Consider the following 22,653-nt stretch of genomic DNA (forward strand, 5'->3'; position numbering starts at 1 on the left):
TAGAGTTCAGCAGCAGGTGGGTCCGATGACGGCGCACTTCCAGTCTTATAACACAATTTCTGTGATTCTAAGCTGTGTTTTCGTTGATGTGGTCTGAGACCTTTTAGATGCCCGGTTTCCACAATCCTGGTCTGGGCTTCCGTTATGTAGATCAGAACAGTCTGATCAGCTCATGTTGTGTTAAAATCTAAACATTCAGGAGCATGAAAATTTGCTCCAAAAGGGTAAAATGTTCCACATCGTGGGTTGTAATCTTATTAGAAGAGTTTGCAGTGTAAACGGGACACATTTAAAGAGGTTTGGTCAATTCTTTGATGATTTTGTGTCATGATGTATTACAAAGTTTTATCAGGTAAACTGCATTTCTGAAGAGTTTTGTTTTCATTCTGACATGTATCCCTTAGAACGGGCACAGTCTAATTAACATGTGCTAATTGGAAGGTGAGCTTCAACTACTGTTTTAGCTCATTTCAGTGTATACATTTAAAAAATTATCTCAAACCTGAACACGTAACTGCACATTTTAGACACATTATTTTGATGATGGTTTTTGAAGCAGGTGAATCTTTAGCAACTGTTACATTACATATTATTTTGTAGAGGTTACTTCCAAGCTGAAAATCAAAAGGGAGGAGATACCCGTTTTATCGTCTTTGGGTATCCTCCACAACCAAAACGCTGAAATTAACCTCTAACCCTAACTAACCTCTTCAATCTTATTGGATGTCTGCTTTGATCAGCTCACTTGCTTTAGCATTCTAAGTAAATGTGCACTTAAAGGCATTTCAGGAACTTAAACTGGAAACAAATGACTACAGCAGTCTGTATTAATGACATTATATAGTATTAGACTGCACTATGTACAAAATAGTGCAAAAATTAAACGCAGAAAGATCACAGTTTTATTGAAGTTCCTATCAGGGTTTATGCTATTTCATGACCTAAAGACAAGGGTATTGGCGTTTTACCTTTTATCACAAATGTGATAAATGGCACAAGGTTAGGATGCTCAGTTTCTGCCTATTTTCTTGGAAATTTATACAAGTAAAGCTGTATAAAACATGCTGGTGTATGTGATCAGACCTCTGTCATATTGCACAGTATGCAGACATGATTTCATTGATTCGGTTTCAGTTCTGAACAATGAAGTAAGCAAACGCCAGTTTAAGGGGCTTGTCTGAGAAATAAGCACATTTTAATCAGTTCTTGTCTGTTGAAGGGGATACGAGTTGGCATCAAATGGGGAAATGGCACGACTGCGGAAAAGGTCTAAAAGAAAAGTGATAAAAAGCCCCATTGGATTCGAGCTGTGTTTTTGGAATATTTGGACTGGTGTATTTCGGACAAGGTACACAACGATGATGATTATAGCAAGACCAGCAGACGGATATTTCTCCTCCATCCTTGTGCCGGTGTGTTAGTTGTCCTTCACGCGCGCTGCCGCTGCACGAGATGGGGTGGGGGGGGGGGGGGGTATTCATCTCTCCGCGTACGGAAACCCCCAACCCATCTCTCGTGCGGCGAGCTGAGCCCCCTCTGGCCGTGTGCTTCCCCCGTACAGGCCTGCTGGCGTCTCCGCAGTCGGCCCCAGGAAACCTGGAGCACGCCAAGCCCAGTGAGAGCAGGATCAACGGAGGAGGAGGAGGAGCAGGAGGTGGAGGAGGCGGCGGCGGCGGCGGCAGCCGGGAGAACAGCACCATGGACTTCAGCAGGGTAGGCCGTCTTCCAGCATCCCTGCACAGCTCCTGCCCTGCGCCCCCAGCCTGTCCCGGGCCCTTGTCAACTGTGCCCGTCTGACCTCTGATCTGATGGTATTGCCCCAGGAAAAAAAACAACAAACTCCGCGTCTTAAACTGTTGCTTGCACACGGGTTTTTTTTAAACCACGGCCTTGTTGGCTTTCTACAGGACAAATTAAACTTGACCTTTTCTCTTCTGGGCTCCGCCGACGTTAAGGGTGCTGCGTTTTTGTCAAATAAAATAAAGTGGAGCTGCAAAGCGTGCCCAGTTAGTTTTGCCCACACCGGTGCAGGGATGCGTAGATGAAATGAGGCAGCGCTATGGAAACGGTGTGATGCGAAAGGGCAGCTGCCTTCAGAAACCCGCTGCTGCCCTAAGCAAAGCCTCCTTGAGGCTCCTAGGCCCCGTTTGGGAAGGGCAGCAGCTCCCAGAAAAGCCAGCAAGGCCGTCAAAGATCGTGTCCCCACTGGGCCCTCTGTCTGCTGCGGCGAGCGCCAAGATCGGGCCGGTGGATCAGGAGGGGCCGGCGCCCCTCGTGCGGAGCATGAGCGAAGTGCTGCTGCCCGGCTCCAGCTCCGGCTGAATCGGCTTCGTCCTGCCGTGTTGCCAGTCGGTGCGTGGCAGTGCTCTGCAGTAGCCCGCGCGGGCTCCGAGAAAGATGCGCTCTCCCGCAGAACGGGCTTTTGCACGTACCACTCTAGGGTCCAGATGTCCGTTTTAACATCGTATTGCATGTGTGTGTGTCGCCAACATCTGTTCAGAACTGTGAGCTGTGTTAGATCTGGGTTTTGTCTTGATGGGTAAATTCAAGGGGCATCTCATGAGCTCAGCTTTTGACATATTAGGACTGGAACATGTCAGGAAGTCAGTCTGTTCCAGAGTAAACTGTTGAAAGCGGTTACTATATCTTTAAGGCACTACATTTTGCTTTCGTGCGCAGCTGCTGCTGGAGATAAATTTTGCTTGCCTGAGGTCTGCCCGTGGTGAGTGAAGGTTTTATCGACTAATGCGAGTATCCAAATCGAACGGACACGTTGTGGCGTTCTAGAAATGCCTTCCATCGCTGTGTAGGCATTGTATTTATTGCAGGACTTTATGAAAAGGCTCCTGCAAGTTTGATCAGCATGTCTGCATCACGATCTCTGTTTGTTTTACTTGGTTTCTCTGGTCTGACTCCGTTCCCCGAGCAGGAGTCTGACTCCTTTCACTGTAGCTGTGGTTCACTTGGTGTGGGACCCAAGAAGACTGGAGTAAGTTTTATATCTGGCAAGCCATAAACTGTGTCTGGAATCCCTGTCTGGTGCCAGTCATTGCTGGTTGTTGTGTAGTTTGGTTGAAAGAACTCTTGTGCGTAGTGGTGTTTTTAACTATGGAATGACTCACAAATCTCACCAAGCATTCAGTGATTTTTTTAAATTTGTTTTAACTATCCAAATTATTCGGGACTGTATGCCGACATTCTTGTATTTGAATTTAAGGTTTAACACTGAACCACTAAAGAAAATTGCTGAACCTTTGATGTTCTGAAAGCTCTCCTTCCTCGCCGAGATTTGCGTTTCATTCCATTGCGTTGGTATTGTACAGTGCTTGACCGTGGTGGATTTTGTAACCTTTCTGCCACTTAGGTTTCTTGAGAATCTGAGCAGATCTGTTACAATTGATGTGCAAATCAAAGGTTGTCGCTGATTGAAATACCTGTTTTGTAACTGTTGTGGTCCTGTTGTGATGAATGAATCGCTGTCTCTCGTAAGATTATTCTGTGTCCATTTAGTGGGACTGTGCTCTGTATTTTCTTTACGTTCTGGGCGTTTGTTTAGTAATTTTTTTCCAGATTGTTTTAATATTTACTCGGCACAAGAGCCGAGCTTTTTTGATGCTGTATTTGGCAGTATGAGCTCTTTGTCTTTCCAAAACCTCCTCTGCAGCCATTTTATTCTGAGAAGCTAAGATATTTTCCTGCTGCAGGACCTCGCTTGTAGTGTGTAACCGTCTCCCTCCTACAGCATCAGAACTTTGTGGGCCCCTTTCTGAGAAGACTTAAGTACAGAACCGTGGAGAGGAGTCTGTTCTGATAAAGCTATACTGTACGGAGTCTCCTCATCAGTTGATAAAAGCCCTATGGGTGATTGCCAGTTTATAGAAACTTAGATGCTGCTTTCCCGTGCACATTCAGCACCCGGGGAGTGTCACCAGGTGACAGAAGCAGTGAGGAGCGCCTGTGGCTTCTGGCCGGTAGTGAACAATGTGTTTCTGCTGTTCAAAGGTTGACATGAACTTCATGAAGAAGATCCCTCCTGGAGCAGAGGCCTCCAATGTGCTGGTGGGGGAGGTCGACTTCCTGGAGCGCCCCATCATCGCCTTCGTCAGGCTGGCCCCGGCGGTGCTTCTCACAGGCCTCACGGAGGTGCCTGTGCCCACCAGGTACACCGCCTGCCTCCGGGCGCCTGGATCTGACCCGAGGCAGAACTGTGATGCGCTGCCATCTTGTGGCAGGAAGCTGAGCTGCGGCCGGAGCCGGGCTCGTGTCCTTCTGTCTCTTTGTTCTGCGCTCTGCTCCGATCTTTCAAAGGATGTGGTAGAGCTAAAGCAACACCACAGTTATGTGCAGTCTGCAAAAGTTAAAGGCTGGGTGCACAGAGATGCAAACCTTTTGCGTTTCTGAACGTGCTGTAAGGGAATAATGGGGTTGCAGATTGAAGTTCTTGTTTTGAAAGATGCTTTTATTACTCTAGCAATCCTCAGAGGGTGCAGTTCTCAGACAGTGAAGATTTTAGAAATGCTTCAGGGTTGCTGGGCTTTATTGGGGTTGACAATAACACATTTGCCTTTTCTTTTGCGGGCAGGTTTTTGTTTCTGTTGCTGGGTCCATTCGGCAAAGGGCCGCAGTACCACGAGATTGGAAGATCGATCGCCACTCTCATGACCGATGAGGTAATTTATATTCCCGGTGTGAAAGTCGGATACTCCCAGGCTTCCTGACCTGCTGGCATTGTGTGGGATCAGCACACGCTACTACACTGTAGTGAGAAAATTTACCCTGTAGCATGATCCAGCTGCGAAATCTATGGAAAAAAATGAATCTCTTCTCGGAGCATTTAAAATGTGCCCGATGTCTATAAAAGCAGTTTATGAATATAGTTTATATGAAGGAATGTTCTAGGTTTTGCAACGTATAGCAGAAATGCTCTAAAGAATAATTTATAATGAAATATTGACATCTAGCTAGTGATATTTCCTCCCCTGCTGTGAAAAATGAACATTCACGTTCCTGAAGAATGTTTGAATAACTGTGAAACACTCAGCAAGGTAATAAGTAATGTCTGCATTAGGTATTCGTTCTTCGATTGTAAAAGTCCAGCCATCGTAGTCTCCCATTTATCAAAATGGCTTGATTCTGTAGTGTGTAGTTTTCAAGAACCCCACGACGGTTGGCTGTTCCCGCTGTTTGCACATCACCCCAGAGCTGGAAGCTTTTTTTTTTTATTAAATCGGTGCAGCCTCTCACAATACCGCGCGTGACCTCCCTGCAGGTTTTCCACGATGTTGCTTATAAGGCGAAAGACAGAAATGACCTTCTGTCCGGCATAGACGAGTTCCTGGACCAGGTGACAGTCCTGCCTCCTGGGGAATGGGACCCCACCATACGCATCGAGCCCCCGAAGAGTGTCCCGTCCCAGGTAAGAGCTGAGGGCTCCTCTTTCTGCTGCTTCTTTAGAAGGCATTTCTTCCCCTTACCCATTTGGAACAGCGGCCATTCAGGGGAGATGGATCTCAGTTTAGAGCAAGTGAAAGTGCACGTGGAGGCCAAGCGGAGCAGACGAGACCGACCAAAGCGGTGATTCAGGTGAAAGTCTGTTCTTGCACAGAAACCAGTTTAGAACGCGCGGTTTGTGTCGCGTCCCGTTTCCCCGCAACATTCCGGCCCCTAGCTGGCACGCACCCGCGTGCCTAGCTGGGTCTGACCCCTGCGTCCCCGCCGTGTTTCAGGAAAAGCGGAAGATTCCAGCTCTGCCGAACGGCTCGGCTCCCACGCCGGAGGCGTCGAAGGAGGAGGAGCACCACGCGGGGCCGGAGCTGCAGCGGACGGGCCGGTGGGTTCTGCTCTCGTTCTGCTCTCTGAGCCCGGCCCAGGCCTGGGCTTCAGCATCGGGGGGGCTAGGTTTGAGCCCTGACCTCCCAGTGAAACCAGAAGCCCTTGTCCACTGGAAAATCCCAGAGCCACCAGTGCCCCCTGTGTCCTCGTGGCCTTTTGGATCTCCCAGTGAACGTCGTCTTCCCTGCGCAGCTGGGAGGACCCCCGAGTGTTTCTGACACGTGACGGCCTGACGACTGGCTCTGGCGAAAGGCGCTTTAGAAGAACCTCTGGGGGCCTTAATAATTCCTTTTGCTTTCAAATGACCGACCCACGGTTTGAACTGAAACAGTGGATTTAAAAGACGGCCACCTCCTGAGAATTTGACGTGCTGCATCATGTTGGGGCTAAGCTACAGGAGGCTGTTGTCAGAAATACTTGAGGCAGGGGCTTTAAACTGGGATTTTCTTTCTTAAGTCTTTTTTGATGAGTGTGAAAACACAAGGCTGGCGTTGTTTTCCTGAGTTACGTTGAACAGTTGACCCTCATTAAAGAGGTATTAAAAAGATGAAAAGGACTTTTCAGGTACAAAAGCAGGGAACTTGGCTTTCGCGTGTCGGTTTATTAAGAAATCATTATGTACATAATAACCACAGTTGCAATATCATGGGTGTGTGGCCTGAGCTGTCTGGGGCTGACACACTGCTGGGCACTCTGGTTGTCATTTTGGATGCCCAAAAATGTCCTTGACAGGGAATTAAAAACTGAGGAGCACAACTCCTGTGCGTGAAACTAGATGGGCTGAGCTGCTGTGGCAAATCCAGATCAAACAGAAGTATGAAATATCTCCTAAAATTAGATATAATGCAATCTATGAATCGCATTATAGATCCTTAATTGTTTATTGCCTCGTTTCTTCAGTATTTCTTCTGCTATCTGTTTTAAGGATAATGTGGAGGCGTGGTATTTTTTATGACCATTACCAGGGTGCTTGGCCTGTAATTATACCTCAGTGTACCAATTAAAGTTCTGTTTGCCTTTGCTAATGTCTCCTGAATGGGATCAATAAAAGATCAGTGAAGATAAGGTCTCTCAGCAGAGCTGACACTGGATTCTTTTATTAAAGCTTCATGCTTCCTTGTTTGTGTTTGCACAGGCTGTTTGGTGGCTTGATCCTTGATGTGAAGCGCAAAGCTCCCTTTTACTGGACTGATATCAAAGATGCTCTGAGCCTCCAGTGTCTGGCTTCTATCCTCTTCCTGTATTGTGCCTGCATGTCCCCGGTCATCACTTTCGGGGGGCTGCTGGGAGAAGCTACGAAAGGCAACATAGTGAGTACTGGCACAACCGAAGACCGACGGAGTGATTCTAAATGGTTTCCGCTGTCTTGTGATCTTCACCGATTTGCTGCAGCAGGGGCGTGATTGGCCTGTGCCAGCAAAAGTTAACAGGATATCCTCTTCTCTGAACAGGATTTTAGCTGTAGCTGTAGGGGTCTTGTTTTGTCCTCGGTGTGTTGTGTAATCTGAACTCTCCGTTGTATCACTCCTGTGGTGAAGTGAACAGTTGACTGATGTCCGCCTTCGACGATTTGTGACGAAACGGCGTGCGTCTTTTCAGAACCTTCCAGTGGTCTTTCCTGGGGTCCTTGTTGCTGTACGTTCCTATGAAAATATGTGGCTCAGCATTCCTGAGTGCACTTGGATACTTCAGACGTCACCCCTGAAATTTTTACTCCCGGGGGAAAAAAAAAGGGAAGTATTCCTGGCGGCATTATAGTGGGACCTCTGCCAACAACGTCTTGTCCTCCGACTCAAAGCAACACTTCGACAATGTATCTGAAGGTGTTCACTGGTGCTAGTAGGTATTTCCACTTGTTGGGATGTGTACCACCAGCGGGATATCCACAATGGTCTTTTCTCAAAGAAGCGATTTCCTATTTATTCCGCCATTGAAAGGAATGAACTCTTTTCCCCCCCCATCCCAGACTGATTTGGAATCCCCCCTCCGTTTGGTAAATGTGCATGTCGACTTCTCGTGCTCCTGTCCCATAAAGGTATCTAATGTTGAGCCAGACTTTGTGAAGCAGTGACCTCTCTCTCTCTCATTGACCTCTCTCGTTTCCTCCCCTGGTTCCAGAGTGCAATAGAGTCCCTGTTCGGAGCCTCCCTCACGGGGATCGCCTTCTCCGTGTTCGCCGGACAGCCCCTGACGATATTGGGGAGCACAGGACCAGTTCTGGTTTTTGAAAAGATTTTATTCAAATTTTGCAAGTAAGTACATTTTGAGGGATGATTTGAGCTGTCTGTACAAAAACGACCGGCTCTGAAACGGCGTACTTGCAAAACCGTTCTGTATTTGCGGTTTACATATACACTTCATTCCTATTTCCGTTGTGGAAAGCTCAGGATCTGCTTCTCATTACACGTGGAAAATATTCCATTGCCAGCTTTTTTAATCAGTACATTGAACCCAAGGTACCCTTTAGCAGTTGATGTAATAGTACACTTCAAAATCGAGTTTTTCCTCTGCCCACGTTTCCCGTGCTCGAGGAACGTTTTTCTGAGCTAGTTAATTAAGAAATTGAGACGCTTGCTAATTGCTGTGTGTGTTACCAGTAAGCAACAATTAACCTTCGGTTCAGCAAACGTTTCTTTCACTTAATTATGATATTCCTGCAAAACAAAAAGGCTGCTGTAAGGAAACTCCTCAGATGCTCTTGGATGCCGTCTTCCTTTTTCCCCTTGTAGACCATGGCGTGTTATTTAAGATTTCCCTGATGTGAACATGCCCCCTAGTGGGTGCTATGGATAAAGACAGCTGTATTGTATTTTTATGTGCAGGCAGCCTTCGGACTTGCCTTTGATTCCTGAAAACTGCTGAAAGCTGCTATTCATCTCCTAAAAGATCATGCTGAATTTATACGTTTTTAAATCCTGTCCTATCTCAGACTGTCCCAATAAACATGGAAGCCATATGGTCACCTTTATTGTAGACAAATAATATAGCTAGATTAGATGCTGCCAATGGCAATTGTACTGATTTTTTTTTAAAAATGCCAGATTTATACTTTTCTGCGATTATTTTGGGCAAATGTTTCAAAGTAAGGAAGGCCTGCGTGTTAGATTTAGATGCTTTCAAATTACAGCCCTACTGATTATGCTTACTCTGAATCCTTCTAAAGTTAGGTTTTGGCGAATTTCCTAAATAGTCCCTTGTTTACGCTAGGTATGAATCGGTGTAAAAAAACAAAAATCAACAATGAGTGGTCTGTTTGGAACATAAACACACAAAACGAGAGCAAGTGCAGAGTTTGTTCGTTCAGTCTGCAGGTTTGGAACAGAAATGATGAAGACTGTGAGGGGGCGGGGGTGTGTGACCATGCTCTTTTCGCGAGCGGATCTGCTGTAGCGAGTCCAAACTGACCGCCAGGCCTGTCTCCCCTCAGGGACTACGGGCTGTCCTACCTGTCTCTGCGCACCAGCATCGGTCTGTGGACAGCCTTCCTGTGTCTCGTCCTGGTCGCCACGGACGCCAGCAGCCTGGTGTGCTACATCACCCGCTTCACCGAAGAGGCCTTTGCTGCTCTGATCTGTATTATATTTATTTATGAAGCACTAGAGAAGCTCTTCCACTTGGGAGAAATGTATCCGGTCAACATGCACAACGACCTGGACAACCTCACCTTTTATACGTAAGCCAGTCGCGCGACTATTAAAGCACAAGTAGGGGCTTGTGTAGAAATCTCGGATCTAGCCGCAGTTCACAGATTGCAGTGAAACGGATGTGCTTGTGCGGGGAATTAAGTTTTTTAAGTGCTCTGGTGTAATGTAATGGGAGATAGATTTTGACAGCTGAAGCTCAGTCAGTGACTTAACCTTTTAGCAAAGTTCGAGTTCTTGGGCAATTTTAAAATCGCTAACCTACTTTTTAATTATAATATCAAATGGAGCCGGTAGACCTAAAGGTTTTTTCCTGTCTCGTAGATGTCAGTGTTCTGAACCAAGCAATGCAAGTGCTGAAACTCTGCAGCACTGGAACAAAACCGGATTTGCACCAAATTCAATTCCTTGGAGCGAGTTGAACATTTCGGTAAGTGTCTGTCGCTCAGGCTTTGTGTCAGCCGTCCACCCATCCATCTTTCGAACGGCTTTATCCAGTACAAGTTCTGGAGGGGGGAGCTGGAGCCCATCCTGGCACGCAGCAGGTGCCAGGTGAAAGACACCCCGGGCAGGATGCCAGTCCATCGCAGGGCAGATACAGACAGACGCAAGCACGCACGCACCCACACCAGGGCCCCAGCCCTGCAAGGCAGCAATGCTAACCACTGCGCCGCTGTGCTGCTCTCAGTACATCACCCGTCGCACAGAGATACAGAGCTGCAGCTTGGCACTCTGGCTCAAATCTGACAGGTCACAGATCGCAGCCTTGCAGTAGAGTCCATATATGATTTTGAGGTATATCAATTGTTCTATATCGGGATGCAATAAAAATACCCAGATAATAGATTGTTCCAAATAATATGTTCCACTCCTAAACCTGAAAAAAAAGTTTCTTTATTGAAATTTAATTTTTAATTCATTTTTATTGACGTTTCGCCTCAGGGTATAGTTGCATAACAAGGCCAGAAGCAATGACATGTCAAGCAGAGAATGTCAACAGAAGACAAAAAAATCAAGCGTTTCAACCGTCAATAAATGGTTTCAGTGCTTTAAGACATTCTCCTTTATAATTTGTAGTTAGCTGCAGAAACGAAGTCTTATTCTGTGTGTGGTCTAACGCGAGTTGTTGGCGATACAGATGTGCAAGAGCTTGCACGGAGAGTTTGTCGGCACTGCCTGTGGACACCATGGACCCTACATCCCCGACGTTCTCTTCTGGTCCGTCATCCTCTTCTTCACCACATTCTTCCTCTCGGCCTTCCTCAAGCAGTTCAAGACGAAGCGCTATTTCCCCACCAAGGTAACGGGGCACCGCTTGGATCGCAGCGCACGGGTCCGGCTTACCGTGTGGCTTCCCATAGGTTTCACAGGAGGCTTGCATCTGCAGGCAGTGTGGGGAAAATTTGGATTTTGCTAGCGCGTGTTTTTTTTCTGGTCTTGGGAACTGCATTCTGTTATCTTCTATCAGGGTAAATCTAAATGTATATTTATATGAATGCTTGGTTGTAACTTGAATAACAGTTATTTTATTTTATATTCTTGTTTGCATTGGTTGTCTGGATGTCGGTAAAGATTGGTTTTGAGAGAGCTGGATCTATTCATTCTAGTGTCTGGTGTATTAAGGAAAACCATTATTTATTCTGGTACTTGGAGCAAGATAGAAGTGGAAAGAAGCTGCCTATATTCGCATTAGATAATGCAAACATGATTTCCAGTTCAAATTCAGAGCTTTTATTTTCGCAATTTGAGTGCATGTGTTCTGCTTTTTCTCCAGGTTCGCGCAACCATCAGTGATTTTGCTGTGTTTCTTACCATAATGATTATGGTAGTTGTTGATTATCTGGTGGGAATACCCTCTCCCAAACTGCACGTTCCCGATCGCTTTGAGGTAGGAAATGTCTTCAGTTTTAATCGGGCGTTCAAACCTGTATCCACAAATCCATGCTCCTGCGGTTCAGTCGTGTTCTTGTTATCCCTTGCGAAAACGTTCCCCAGCAAGTGTTTTTGCGTCTTTAGAAAAAACGCACGTGTTCCTCATCACGTAGTAGCAATTGGTAGTATGTAGTAAAATGAAATCCAGCCCAAGATTTTGCAGGTGTGCCAAAAAAAAAAAGTCAAATTCTAGTTTTCCGGATGGTTTAGTGTGCGTCTGTGGCCTCGTTCATTCCACTCCCCCAGTGTGGAACCGCAGTCAAGTTTGCTCTTGTGCTGCATGTAAGCGTAACATACAGTAAGTGCCTGCACCCCCGCACTTCAGCCTGGGCTTCTGTTGCTTTCTCCAGCCCACGTCCAAGCACCGAGGATGGCTGATTGACCCCCTGGGCGAGAACCCCTGGTGGACTCTGCTGGCGGCCGCGGTCCCCGCCCTGCTGTGCACCATCCTCATATTCATGGACCAGCAGATCACTGCCGTCATCATCAACCGGAAGGAGCACAAGCTCAAGGTGAGCCTGCGCGGGCACCGACTCCCCTGCGCGCGCAGAGTGCGCCTCTTGGGCCCCGTGGCTCCTGGTCTTGGGCTGCTCATTGCGGGACGGGATTTGAGTTAACGTCTCAATAGAGACACCGTACGCAGGCGGGGTCAAAGCATCGTATTGGCGGGTCCAGATGAAAATGACCTCTGACCCTCTCCGTCATGGGTGCATGTGGACTGCGCCAGATACAAGTTTCCTGTGACTGCTTGCTTCTGCGTGTCGTGTGTTTGTGGCTGTAACTGGCAACTCGATTAACTCGTAAGCAGTCTTAAGGCACAGTGTCTTTCGTGTGTGTATGCTTTAACTGCAGCCAGAAATTCAGTTTTACAAACTGAGGACTGAGATGGCCTTAAATCACACTTGGGTGTGAACAGAACAGAAACGTCTGGAATAAGTACGGCAAAGTTTTTGTATTGCAGCTGCTGGCCACTTGATTTGTTTCTCTCCTCATCTTAAGGGCTCAATCTTAATTATTTAATTAGCTCCTGTCTCTCCAACCGGTCCCCTCCTAGTCATGACTTTATTTCAAGATTAATAGAAATTGTTCAGAAAAATAAAAAAATAGAAACCCAAGTCACTAATTTGAGATCTCGTCTATGTAAAGGTAATAGGAGTAGTTTTATTAGATCTTTATTGTACTTTTCTTTTTGCAAAACTTGATTTCATTTTATCCCACTGAATGTTTTTTTTTATCACAGATGTATAAATGGCACAGGGAGAGCTAAAAATGCCATTCATACTATATACTGTTTGTTCAGAAACATTACTCACTCCCTTTGGCCTACAGTTGGCTTGTAGTCCAGCCTTCTTCCTCCTTTGTCTTCGTCATCTTTTTCTGCCCACCTACCGTAATAAGCCAGTCTGAAATAAAATTATGAAGGCCTCTTTGTTCCTCGTTTTATGTGAATTAATAATGCAAGGGGCTTAGTTTTGATGTAAAACAAAGAGCTCTTTCACTGTCACAATGGGGAATCCGAATACCCAGTACATCCATTTTGTTTGGTAGGTTAGGCCATTTACAGGGATATTTTAGATGGTGTTTTAGTGTGCGTTCAAAAAAAAAAAAAATCTTCGGGGGTTTGGAAGTCACTCATTAGTGCCGATTCTTTCTAACCCCGAAATGTGAAAGTAGCGTTGCGGTTCCCTCCCTTTAAAAACACCTCTCTGGTTTCTGACGTTACAAAAACGCGTGAAGCCCGCTTTTGACACGAGTCCCGTCCCGTCCCTGTGCCGCAGAAAGGGTGTGGCTACCACCTGGACCTCCTGGTGGTGTCCGTGATGCTGGGGATCTGCTCCATCATGGGCCTGCCCTGGTTCGTGGCTGCCACGGTCCTCTCCATCAGCCACGTCAACAGCCTGAAGGTGGAGTCGGAGTGCTCGGCTCCCGGAGAGCAGCCCAAGTTTCTGGGGATCCGGGAGCAGCGGGTCACGGGCCTCATGATCTTCGTCCTGATGGGGCTGTCCGTGTTCATGACCTCTGTGTTGAAGGTGAGCGGAGACCGACGGAATGGTTTTGACTTGCCGTGCTTTAGCTCTCTGCTTTGGAGGGGGAAACAATTGTGGTGGGAGTGGGGGGGGGGGGGGGGAGTTTTGATATTTTAATTCTTCATTTGAAGAGAGGAATACACAAGCAAGGCTCCCAAACCACAAGCTGCAGATGGCATTGTTTAACATTTAATATGCTTGGGCTGAGAGATGTGACTAGGTCACCTATGTATGTATAAAATGTATAAAAAACTGTTTGTCTCTTCTTCCTTTCAGTTTATTCCCATGCCAGTATTATACGGTGTCTTTCTTTACATGGGTGCGTCTTCACTGAAAGGCATTCAGGTAAGGGCACAAATTAAGGGGGAAACGTCAAAACATTATTGTGATGCATTTTGTTGTAGCCGTGTACACGTTACAAGGCATGTTGTCTCTAGCAAACTGTCTGTATGCTTTCTGTTAAGGTACACTATCCTTATGTTATGAATGAAACACTTCAGTTTCTGTGCTTTGGAAGCCACAGCTAAGCTGATCCTAGCTGACGCTGGAAAGTAGATTTGGATGTCTAGAAAGATAAGTTGGTTTCTGAGGTAGCAGTTTGGGAGGGGGAGAATTCCGGGTTACATAGAGTTTAATTGAGATTGTTAAGGCACCTTACACGAATTAAGCAGATAGTCTGGAATAGACCTTTTTCTTCTGGAAAATGTAAACGTAGAGCTCGACAGTGAGCATAGCCTCTTCACAGCTGCAGGGTCCTGGGTTTGATCTGGACGGGGCTGCCTTCTGTGTAGGTTTTATTTTCTCTGTGGATTTTTTGGTGCTCTGGTGTCTTCCATCAGCACATGTGTGGACGGTGAGATTACCATGGGTGTCTCTAAATTGTCGCCGTGCGTCCTGCGATGGACTGCTGTCCTGTGTAGCTTGTGCTTCTGGGATAGGTTCGGAGTTACTGCACCGCTTACCAGGAGTAAGGAGCTTTCTGATAATGGGTGGGTGGATGTAGTCATTTCTTATTTCATTTTTTTCCCGTCTGTGGACAGTTCTTTGATCGCATAAAGCTGTTTGGCATGCCAGCAAAGCACCAGCCCGACTTGATCTACCTGCGGTACGTGCCCCTGTGGAAAGTGCACATCTTCACCATCGTTCAGCTCACATGCTTGGTCCTCCTGTGGGTGATCAAGGCCTCGGCAGCCGCAGTCGTCTTTCCTATGATGGTAAGAGGGAGACCCCCACGTTCCTCTGCCTGCTCAACAGGGGTGCAGTCTGGAGCTTTTCATCTTCTTGCAAAAGCAAGAAGCGCTAAAATGAACGACCACGTGAAGGCGTGATGGTTGTCCTGGAAAATGTATAACCTGCTCTTCTATTTGGAAAATCGAAAACTCCCGCGGTACTATCATGGGGATGTATAGTGTCGTACAATCCAGAATCAGGCAGAAATGCTCCAAACAGAAGAGCCTGTGGCCGCGTTCTGGTGTTCAGGTGTTTGATGCCCTGTGGAGGAAGTGATAGTTTTCTGCTCGCCGCTCGGTCCCTGAAGCTCTCTTCCTGCCCCGTGCGTTTCAGGTGCTGGCTCTGGTCTTCATCCGCAAGCTGCTGGACTTCTGCTTCACCAAGCGGGAGCTGAGCTGGCTGGACGACCTGATGCCCGAGAGCAAGAAAAAGAAGGAGGACGACAAGAAGAAGAAGGAGAAGGAGGTGTGGAGCCTTTCCTACATCTGGTCCTTCGTCGGGAAGAACTGCGGAACTCGCGCCCTCGGCTCCTGTGTTACATCCCATGTGGAATAAGGGAACTGGAGGGCTTTCATTACTCCTTCAGTTCCGCGTGTTTATTGCCATTTAGTAAATGTAGCACATGGTGCCTGAGCCCTTGGCGTTGCTATTAGCTCATATTTCAAAGTGTCTGGGTACACGGTACATTTTCATGTTTGTGTGTGATTGTGCAATTTCTCTGGGGAGAAGACAAGAGGACGTTGTGCTACAGTTATTTAAACGCTACTGAAAATATTTCTCTGTCCTCTTGGAGGGGACTCTTGAGCACAGCCAGCAGATTTGCTGGCGTGAGGGTGTCTCACACTGTACTTTTGTACTCATGGGATTCCGAGAGATACCTGCACGCCAACAAGCAGGGCACTGATGACGTGTAACCATTTGTAGGTTTGAAGCATTTGATGACTAGTAGACTTGTACTAACCCCAGCATTAGCACGTTGTCCTCCCGATAACAGAACATAGTGTCAGAGAGTTGGCCTCTAAATGTATTTCAGCAGGAAGGAGGGCTTTGCACAACATGCACATGAACCAAAGCACGTCACTGAAAAGTTCAAAATTCCTGCAATCTGTTAGAGTTAGCGTGGTGATTAAGGCGTGGTTTTTCAGCAGGTGAAATTTACGTGTACTGTGTATGAATTTAGCCTTCATAGCATTTCGAGTTTTACCTCGTTTTATTGACGGCTGGTATGCAGATCGCAAGCCGAGTTCAAGTGTAGAAACTTCAGTGAATAACCGGTTATAGTCTTAAGCTGGTTACAGTATGTACATGAAGATAAAGATGTACACGCATCTAAAAGAATTCAGAATGTGAATGATTTGTGAATAATTATGGTACGCAAAAGTGCAAAGGTTCCTCTTACGGTTTAATACAGGACATTTCTTTCGTCTCCTTTTCAGGAGGCAGAGAGAATGCTTGAAGTGGAAGTGAGCGAATCTGTACAGATTCCTTACGAAGAGGGAAATCTGTTAAAGATTCCTGTGAAGACCCTCAAATGCAGGCAAGTGAAGGATTTTTTTACGTGGTATTATCGATATTCCTCTTTAATTAATCATGCTGTGTATACTTAACATACAGAAGACTTTAGGAACTTATTCAATACTAGTAACACAAGTTTGTAACCAGTACAGCGTTTTTCTATAGCTTTTTATTAGTTTGAGTTTGTTAAATTGCAAAATGTTATGGGGGTATTTTTCATATATAATTGAAGATTTCATGTTCTTTGAATTTTAGATGTCAAAACGTTACAAATTGTGCTTAAATTTAAAAACAGTAGCTTGAAAAGGACAATAATCTTCTGAAACATTGTGATTGCATTGTCTCTTAGGTGTTCTGAATTCATCCCATTTCTCAGATAGCAATGCAATCCTGATAATGAAACGTCCAGCAGTACTGTTGTTGTTGTAGTTATTCTTTGATGCGTTTATTTGAACAGATCTGACAGCATAGTTTCAGACTCCTGTTCCCAGGATGAGGAAGCAAAGGTGGTTATTTCTGACATAAGGCCTGCGTATGAAGGAAAATGATTGGTTAATTAATGTGCATGGCTCCTATGTTTTAATAACAACAAGCTGCCATTAAAAATGGGTGCTGCTTCATTTGTGCGTTTAAACGCTGCAGGTTTTCTTTTGTCATAAAGCAGTAAACACACCAGAGTTCCTAATTTCCTGTTAAAGGCAGGTAAATGGGCACTCTGTTACATTCCAGTGCAAATTGAGAACTTGGCTTGGCATTACAGAATGACACCAGGCTCTAAAATTCCGTAGGGAATTAATATTGCAACCAAGTTGTTCAACACATTGCTCACAGACGGAAGAGAAATTGGTTGGAAGCCAAAACTAAAAGATGCTTCTCTGAGCTCACACTCCTTCACCAAGTTGTGGGCTGTAGTTTTAAGGCAAACTCTAAATTGGGTATGCTAAACAGCTGAGAAAAATGGAGAAATGCCCCGTCGATTTCTAAATTCGTGGGCAGGAACACACACACACACACACCTTATTGCTGCTCAGCCTTCATTTCTCTGGAAAGACCTTGCCTTCAAGCCCAAGCTCGTGTCATTTTTGTGTTGAACAACTTTGTTGGAAAGTGTTGTAAACCGCAGGTCATGACCAACGGACTGATTTAAAAGCACAGAATGAGGAAGGGCCTACGTGCGTTTCCCCAAGGGGTTAAATTGCATTTTTAACGGCAGACACAGAGTAACTCTTGTATTAAATAGACTGTCTTAACGTGATATGGGGTACTGCTTACTAAAACGAGGATTGTCTGTTTACCCTTCAGTTCTGACCCTTCAGTTGTAAACATTTCTGATGAAATGGCCAAAACCGCTGTGTGGAAAGCTGTTACCATGAGTGCCGACAATGCCAAAGTACTGAAACGTAGTGCAAGGTACCGTAGCTCTAACTAACTGCCTGCTCGCCCTCTGCTGAAAACACAGCGCTTCTCCTCCTGCAGGCCGGCGAGGGGCCCTTGAGCTGAAGTTTCTTTTGCAGCTTTTCTTAACGTGAAACTGAAATATGAGCTTGAAACCGTTAGCAGATGTGGTGGCTAAGGTTGCTGAAGTATTCAGTGTGCATCTCGCTGAAATGTGTTAAAATTTTCATTTAGTGGTTTTTCCCATTAAACCAGTTATATTACGTGCGTTACGTATACAGTATATACTGAGAGGCATTACAGATGCTGTTTCTAAAATGACAACTGAATGTTGAGTGGTTTATACTTGTTTTCGGGTGTATCTGGCAGGCAGAGATCTAAAAAAAATGAGGCAACAGTGTATTATGCCTTGTGAGAGCTTAGGAACTTGCATCTTGCTGTTATTAATAAGACCATTCTCATCTCACTCTTTAAAATGAGAAGAGGGACAGGGAAGTTAGATTTTTAAAAACATGAATATTTTTAGATGTTCCTGGTGTAGTTAGTATGGACTTCTCTTTATGATTACAGTAAAAGTCCCAGGTGCTTCATGAGTTCAGAAACAATAGATAGTAACTTTAGAATTTGCCTCCAGATGCACGCAGAATAAGGCTGCTGTGTTGTTTGCTTTTTCTCACGCTTGCCTCATATTTCTGTTTCATTTGACACATTGAACAGTGACCATTCAAGGCTGAAATAACCTTTTCATTCTTGTTTTCACCCCCAGCAATGAAAAGATGGCGTGTATTAAAATCAGCATTGAAGATGATCAGGGAGGAAAATATGTGGACGCAGAGACATCGCTGTAAAAGCAAAACAAAACGGTTGCTTTTGAAAGCCACTACTTGAGCCGCATTTTAGCCGCTGACCAGTGGAAAGTGCCGCAGAAGAATTTTAAGCCATTATCACATTTTAGAGTCCTCCTTCCACATGGCATTATGTTAATCTAGCTAACCAAGTAGCTAATTCAGCAGTGCAGTGGGAAGCAGTGGTGTTGTGGTTAGAGAGTTCTTGAAATTCAGATTCTGGAAATTACAGTTTGTTCACTTGTAAAGAGGATTTCCAGAGGAAAGCTTTTAAGGTGAATACGTTTTGCCCTTGTGTTCAGGTGCTCATCGAGATTAGGCAGGGTTTTTTTTCCCCATCAGGGTTCCGGTTAACATTACAAGTTGGAGTACTGTACATCTTGCAGGAACACTTGTGCTTTAAAATGCTGTGGGATCTTTTGCACTTAAGTGTCATCTGTGCACCCTTTTCTTTTCTCAAAGAACCTGATCTCTGGTAGCCAGTGACACATGCACAGTACAGTCTCCCAAGCAATGAATTGATGACGCTGAGTTGCAGTTTGCTTTTCCACGCGTCCTCTGTCAGAAAGCCGCATATTCCTAGTGTGGTTCGCGGCTCTTTTATTTTGTTTTAATACGGCTGTAAATGCTGAAGTAAGGTCCAAAAATATTTTCACCTCTATTTCTATGTGTCCCCATCCCCTTAAACAGCTGATTTCCTGACAAAAACCATAATGCAAACCCTTTTTTTTTTTAGTGTGAATTGTATGCTGCTATACGTAGGTAACCTATGGTATACTGGAGAGGTCTGTATCTTCTCCAGAATAACAGAAATAATCCATTCAGTGCATACTAACTGCTTTTTCAAAATTGAACGTGCTAACAAAAGACTCCAGAGATTACAGCTCTGCATACTTTGGAGCTTGGGAAGGGTTAACTAATCATGTTCTCAGTTCCACAAATTTAACTTGAAACTGACCTTCTTGGGTTTCTGCAGTTGGTGTTGATTTGTGTTCTCAAAGAACTTTGTCCTTTTGAGAACCCCATTATGTATAGTTGGATTCTGCGTGACTGTTCAAGGTGTCATGCACAACTGTAGCTCATCTAATAATCAGATGCCTTTAACATGCTTTTCTCTTGCAATATTTTAATTACTAGGTAACAGTAGCCATAATTTAAAAAAACATAGTTTTTCGTCAAGAATGAAGCAGAGCAGTGCTGAAATTTGCTGTCATAGAAATAAAACTCCTTCATTTACAGTTTACATATAATTTAATATTCACTGTAATTGAGTATATATTTTAGATTGTTTTGTATTGATGATTTTTTTATCATTATGTTAAATGTTTTTATTTATTTTAAAATCATTGAGATTGTCAGAGGCCATAAGATAAAGTAGATGAAAATGGTATTGTCTGTAGTTGTATCACATTTCTTGTACTTTGTACCAGTGCACTTTAGGTATGTGAACCATCACTTCAATGAGATAGTGTAACCTTTTTCTTATGTTAGAAACATCTCAGGAATTTACATGCTGTTACTTTTGTAGATCTGTTTGAAGCCTCTTGGATTTGTATGAGTATCAAGGATACATTTTCAGTTTTCCACCTGTCCTGTTCAGTTTTCTTTGTCTGTTCTTGACACTGGAGAGTGGAGTAGTATTTTAAACAAGTCTGTTTACTGTTTTTGCTTCTTTATTTTGGTAAAAATGCAATTGCACAGAATAATTTCCCAAATTTTATTTATAAAGCTGATGAATAGCAACCCCCTTTTACAAATATAAGACACAGTTTTTCTAATAAATGCTGTTTGTTTTTGTTTTCTGTGTAGACTACAGGTTGGATGCCTTTGGATTGTAATGTTTTGAACACTGTGTTTTGGTTATAATTTTATAAATTTGGTTTCCAGAAGTAAGATGCGATCCTGTAAATTGTATTTATTTGTTGTACTTAATTACCAGCCCAACTCTTTAAATTTGACAAATAATGCCTTAAAGGTTCAGTAGTGTGTTTTGTGGTGTAATTAATGAAATGGAGTGTTTATAAGAAAATACTGTATGTATATATGTATGTAAAGTCTCTGTGGAAAGTCAAAAATTATTGATCAGACCCTATCATTATCTAGACCCTGAAAGAACTATAGAAACTGATGAATAATGAATATGAGAAAGTAGGTTATAATTTCAGTTAATGCTTATTCTATAATTCAACTTCAAATTTATACCTCAATTATCTGCAGGACTTTCTAAAATACTTAGAATCGGGGTGAGTGGAGTCTCCACAGTTGTGTGTTCATCAGTGCAGTCCAATGGCTGTTCCAGTAGTGTGACAGGGCTCAAAAATAAAAGGAACATTAAATATGAACCACATTAGTGTGAGGTGGTCACCTGCCACACAGCATCCGAAATCACGAGGACTGGACAGGTATAAGATCAATATAAAGTGGTAAAAAACGGTCACTGAGTATCAGATCCAATACACTTGGGAACTGAAGGATAACCTGGAAAAGAGTATTTCAGGAGACAAAAATACAGCCACCCCAAACAGGAGCATTGAGGCAGTGCAATCCAGGAGAGGGTACAACTCTCAGTTAGCGATTAGTCCTTGATAACAGAAGGCTGAATCCAAAGGACTGAATCTTATACCGGGGAATTCACCTCATGATTCTTTATTTGTGGAAGAATAAACATGAATACCCCATGTCTTGCGTATGCTTTTGGTGTCTGTTTACTTCCAATATTATTTTTACTGTACACAGCGCAGGTAGAGTACTCCAGAGATCAGAGAAGATCTCTCGCTAAAGTATTGAGAAGACCCCTTAGAAATTATTCCATTTCTTGTTCTCCCCCTTTTTATAGGGAATTGGTGAGGATGGGTGTCTTAATAGTTTTCTTTTCTGGGATCAGAGACGTTTCTTATTATTTCAGCCCATTGCTTTCTCCACCTTACAGACCGAAATCCAGGAGACCCAATCTAATTGGATGGCTCCAAATGCAGACACACTGCGCAGAGTTGTATCAAATACTACACATTGTAAATATGGTACCAGTAATGAATATATTAAAAATGCATCTACAGACTTTTTTCTTGGTTTTTCAGAGTTTCATTTAAAATTGGTGTTGAATTCTGTCTCCATTCTTCAGATTTATTTTTTTACATGTATATGCACACACTCCCAAGCAGAAAGAATGGGAACATTTTAAATGTTTGTCATATGGGATGTGATACATTTAATACTACAGTAGCAATATGGTGTTAAAAATCTGATATACATTGTTTTAAGTATGTGTATGTAAAGCTGTTAATATATGTAAATAGTTAAATTGTTGAAAATGTGTAAATTGTAAAATTTTGTTGTTGCACCTAGTCTCCCCTTTTCATAGTGTTGATTTTTATCACCACGATACAAAAATTCATCTAACCCTAAAATTCATTACTGAGGAACACAGCTTTTATGTTTTACTCTTCTTTATATAGTATTTTTAATACTGAATTGTGTTTTTCCTAGGTTGAAAAAAGGTCCACTTCACCATGCAAATTTTGTTTTTATAAAAAAAAATGATTTTAATTTTGGCAGCTGTCGGTATCCTGTATGTAATTCATTTTAGCTCTCTGAAAACAAGTGTAGGGTCATGATTTCTAGCCTTTTTTTTCCCCCAAAATTCTTAAGTTATCCAACCTATGATAAGGTCAGCAGTGTGACTGATATAGAATATAGACTCTTGGTCTGTGCTGTAATATCACTTGTCATTGTAAATAGCATCTGGTAGCAGGTACAAATGCACATCACAGAACAAATAGTATTGTAGTATTACGTCGATTTGATTTGAATAGCTGATTTTGTAAACGAGTCACATATTTTTGTAATTATCTGAAGCGAGGTTCTTTAAAAATTAGTTCACAGCTGTCCAGTCTGTTACTCTAGTTCTGATTAAATGTGAAAATTCAAATAAAATCCTGCCTTTGTAATATGTTCAGTAAACATTAGGGGGAAATATTTTTTTTAATGTAAATTAAATTGTTAAATGAAAGCAATAAATGTTATTAAAAGATGACTGCCTTGATTTATTTTTTATATGCAAGCACTCAATTACAAATGCATTACAAAATGAGTACTGGAAAGAGGCCACTAGGATATGTGGTGTGGAGTTTCTTATGTGGGGGAGCACAGAGATTAAAGTTCTCATCTCCCCCCCCCCCGATCTTGAGAGTAAAGTGAACTGAAACAAAAAAAAACTGATTAAATTCATGGGTGTTT

General features: G+C 43.8%; 1 protein-coding gene across 7 annotated transcripts in view; it reads left to right on the forward strand.

The window, feature by feature from the left end:
* LOC148822556 (sodium bicarbonate cotransporter 3-like) overlaps nucleotides 1-22,447 on the forward strand; it is a 71,238-nt gene extending 48,791 nt beyond the window's left edge. For 4 of the 7 annotated variants that reach the window (XM_088928620.1, XM_088928622.1, XM_088928621.1 and 1 more), the window contains exons 7-26: nucleotides 1,562-1,713; nucleotides 2,930-2,989; nucleotides 4,003-4,160; nucleotides 4,583-4,670; nucleotides 5,270-5,416; nucleotides 5,727-5,830; nucleotides 6,968-7,142; nucleotides 7,951-8,084; nucleotides 9,260-9,505; nucleotides 9,798-9,903; nucleotides 10,612-10,773; nucleotides 11,248-11,361; nucleotides 11,756-11,917; nucleotides 13,184-13,435; nucleotides 13,709-13,777; nucleotides 14,473-14,646; nucleotides 14,996-15,127; nucleotides 16,099-16,199; nucleotides 17,480-17,587; nucleotides 18,339-22,447. In XM_088928620.1, the coding sequence (XP_088784746.1) occupies nucleotides 1,562-1,713; nucleotides 2,930-2,989; nucleotides 4,003-4,160; nucleotides 4,583-4,670; nucleotides 5,270-5,416; nucleotides 5,727-5,830; nucleotides 6,968-7,142; nucleotides 7,951-8,084; nucleotides 9,260-9,505; nucleotides 9,798-9,903; nucleotides 10,612-10,773; nucleotides 11,248-11,361; nucleotides 11,756-11,917; nucleotides 13,184-13,435; nucleotides 13,709-13,777; nucleotides 14,473-14,646; nucleotides 14,996-15,127; nucleotides 16,099-16,199; nucleotides 17,480-17,587; nucleotides 18,339-18,420 (2,726 nt within the window). In that variant the 3' untranslated portion in view covers nucleotides 18,421-22,447. Of the gene's footprint in view, nucleotides 1-1,561; nucleotides 1,714-2,929; nucleotides 2,990-4,002; nucleotides 4,161-4,582; nucleotides 4,671-5,269; nucleotides 5,417-5,726; nucleotides 5,831-6,967; nucleotides 7,143-7,950; nucleotides 8,085-9,259; nucleotides 9,506-9,797; nucleotides 9,904-10,611; nucleotides 10,774-11,247; nucleotides 11,362-11,755; nucleotides 11,918-13,183; nucleotides 13,436-13,708; nucleotides 13,778-14,472; nucleotides 14,647-14,995; nucleotides 15,128-16,098; nucleotides 16,200-16,634; nucleotides 16,684-17,479; nucleotides 17,588-18,338 lie in introns of all 7 variants that reach the window. The other 3 variants (XM_088928625.1, XM_088928626.1, XM_088928624.1) reach the window with 3 other exon arrangements.
* Nucleotides 22,448-22,653: the final 206 nt, after the last annotated feature.

The sequence above is a fragment of the Atractosteus spatula genome, chromosome 12 (assembly GCF_055471065.1).
Source record: "Atractosteus spatula isolate fAtrSpa1 chromosome 12, fAtrSpa1.hap1, whole genome shotgun sequence".
NCBI lineage: Eukaryota > Metazoa > Chordata > Actinopteri > Semionotiformes > Lepisosteidae > Atractosteus > Atractosteus spatula.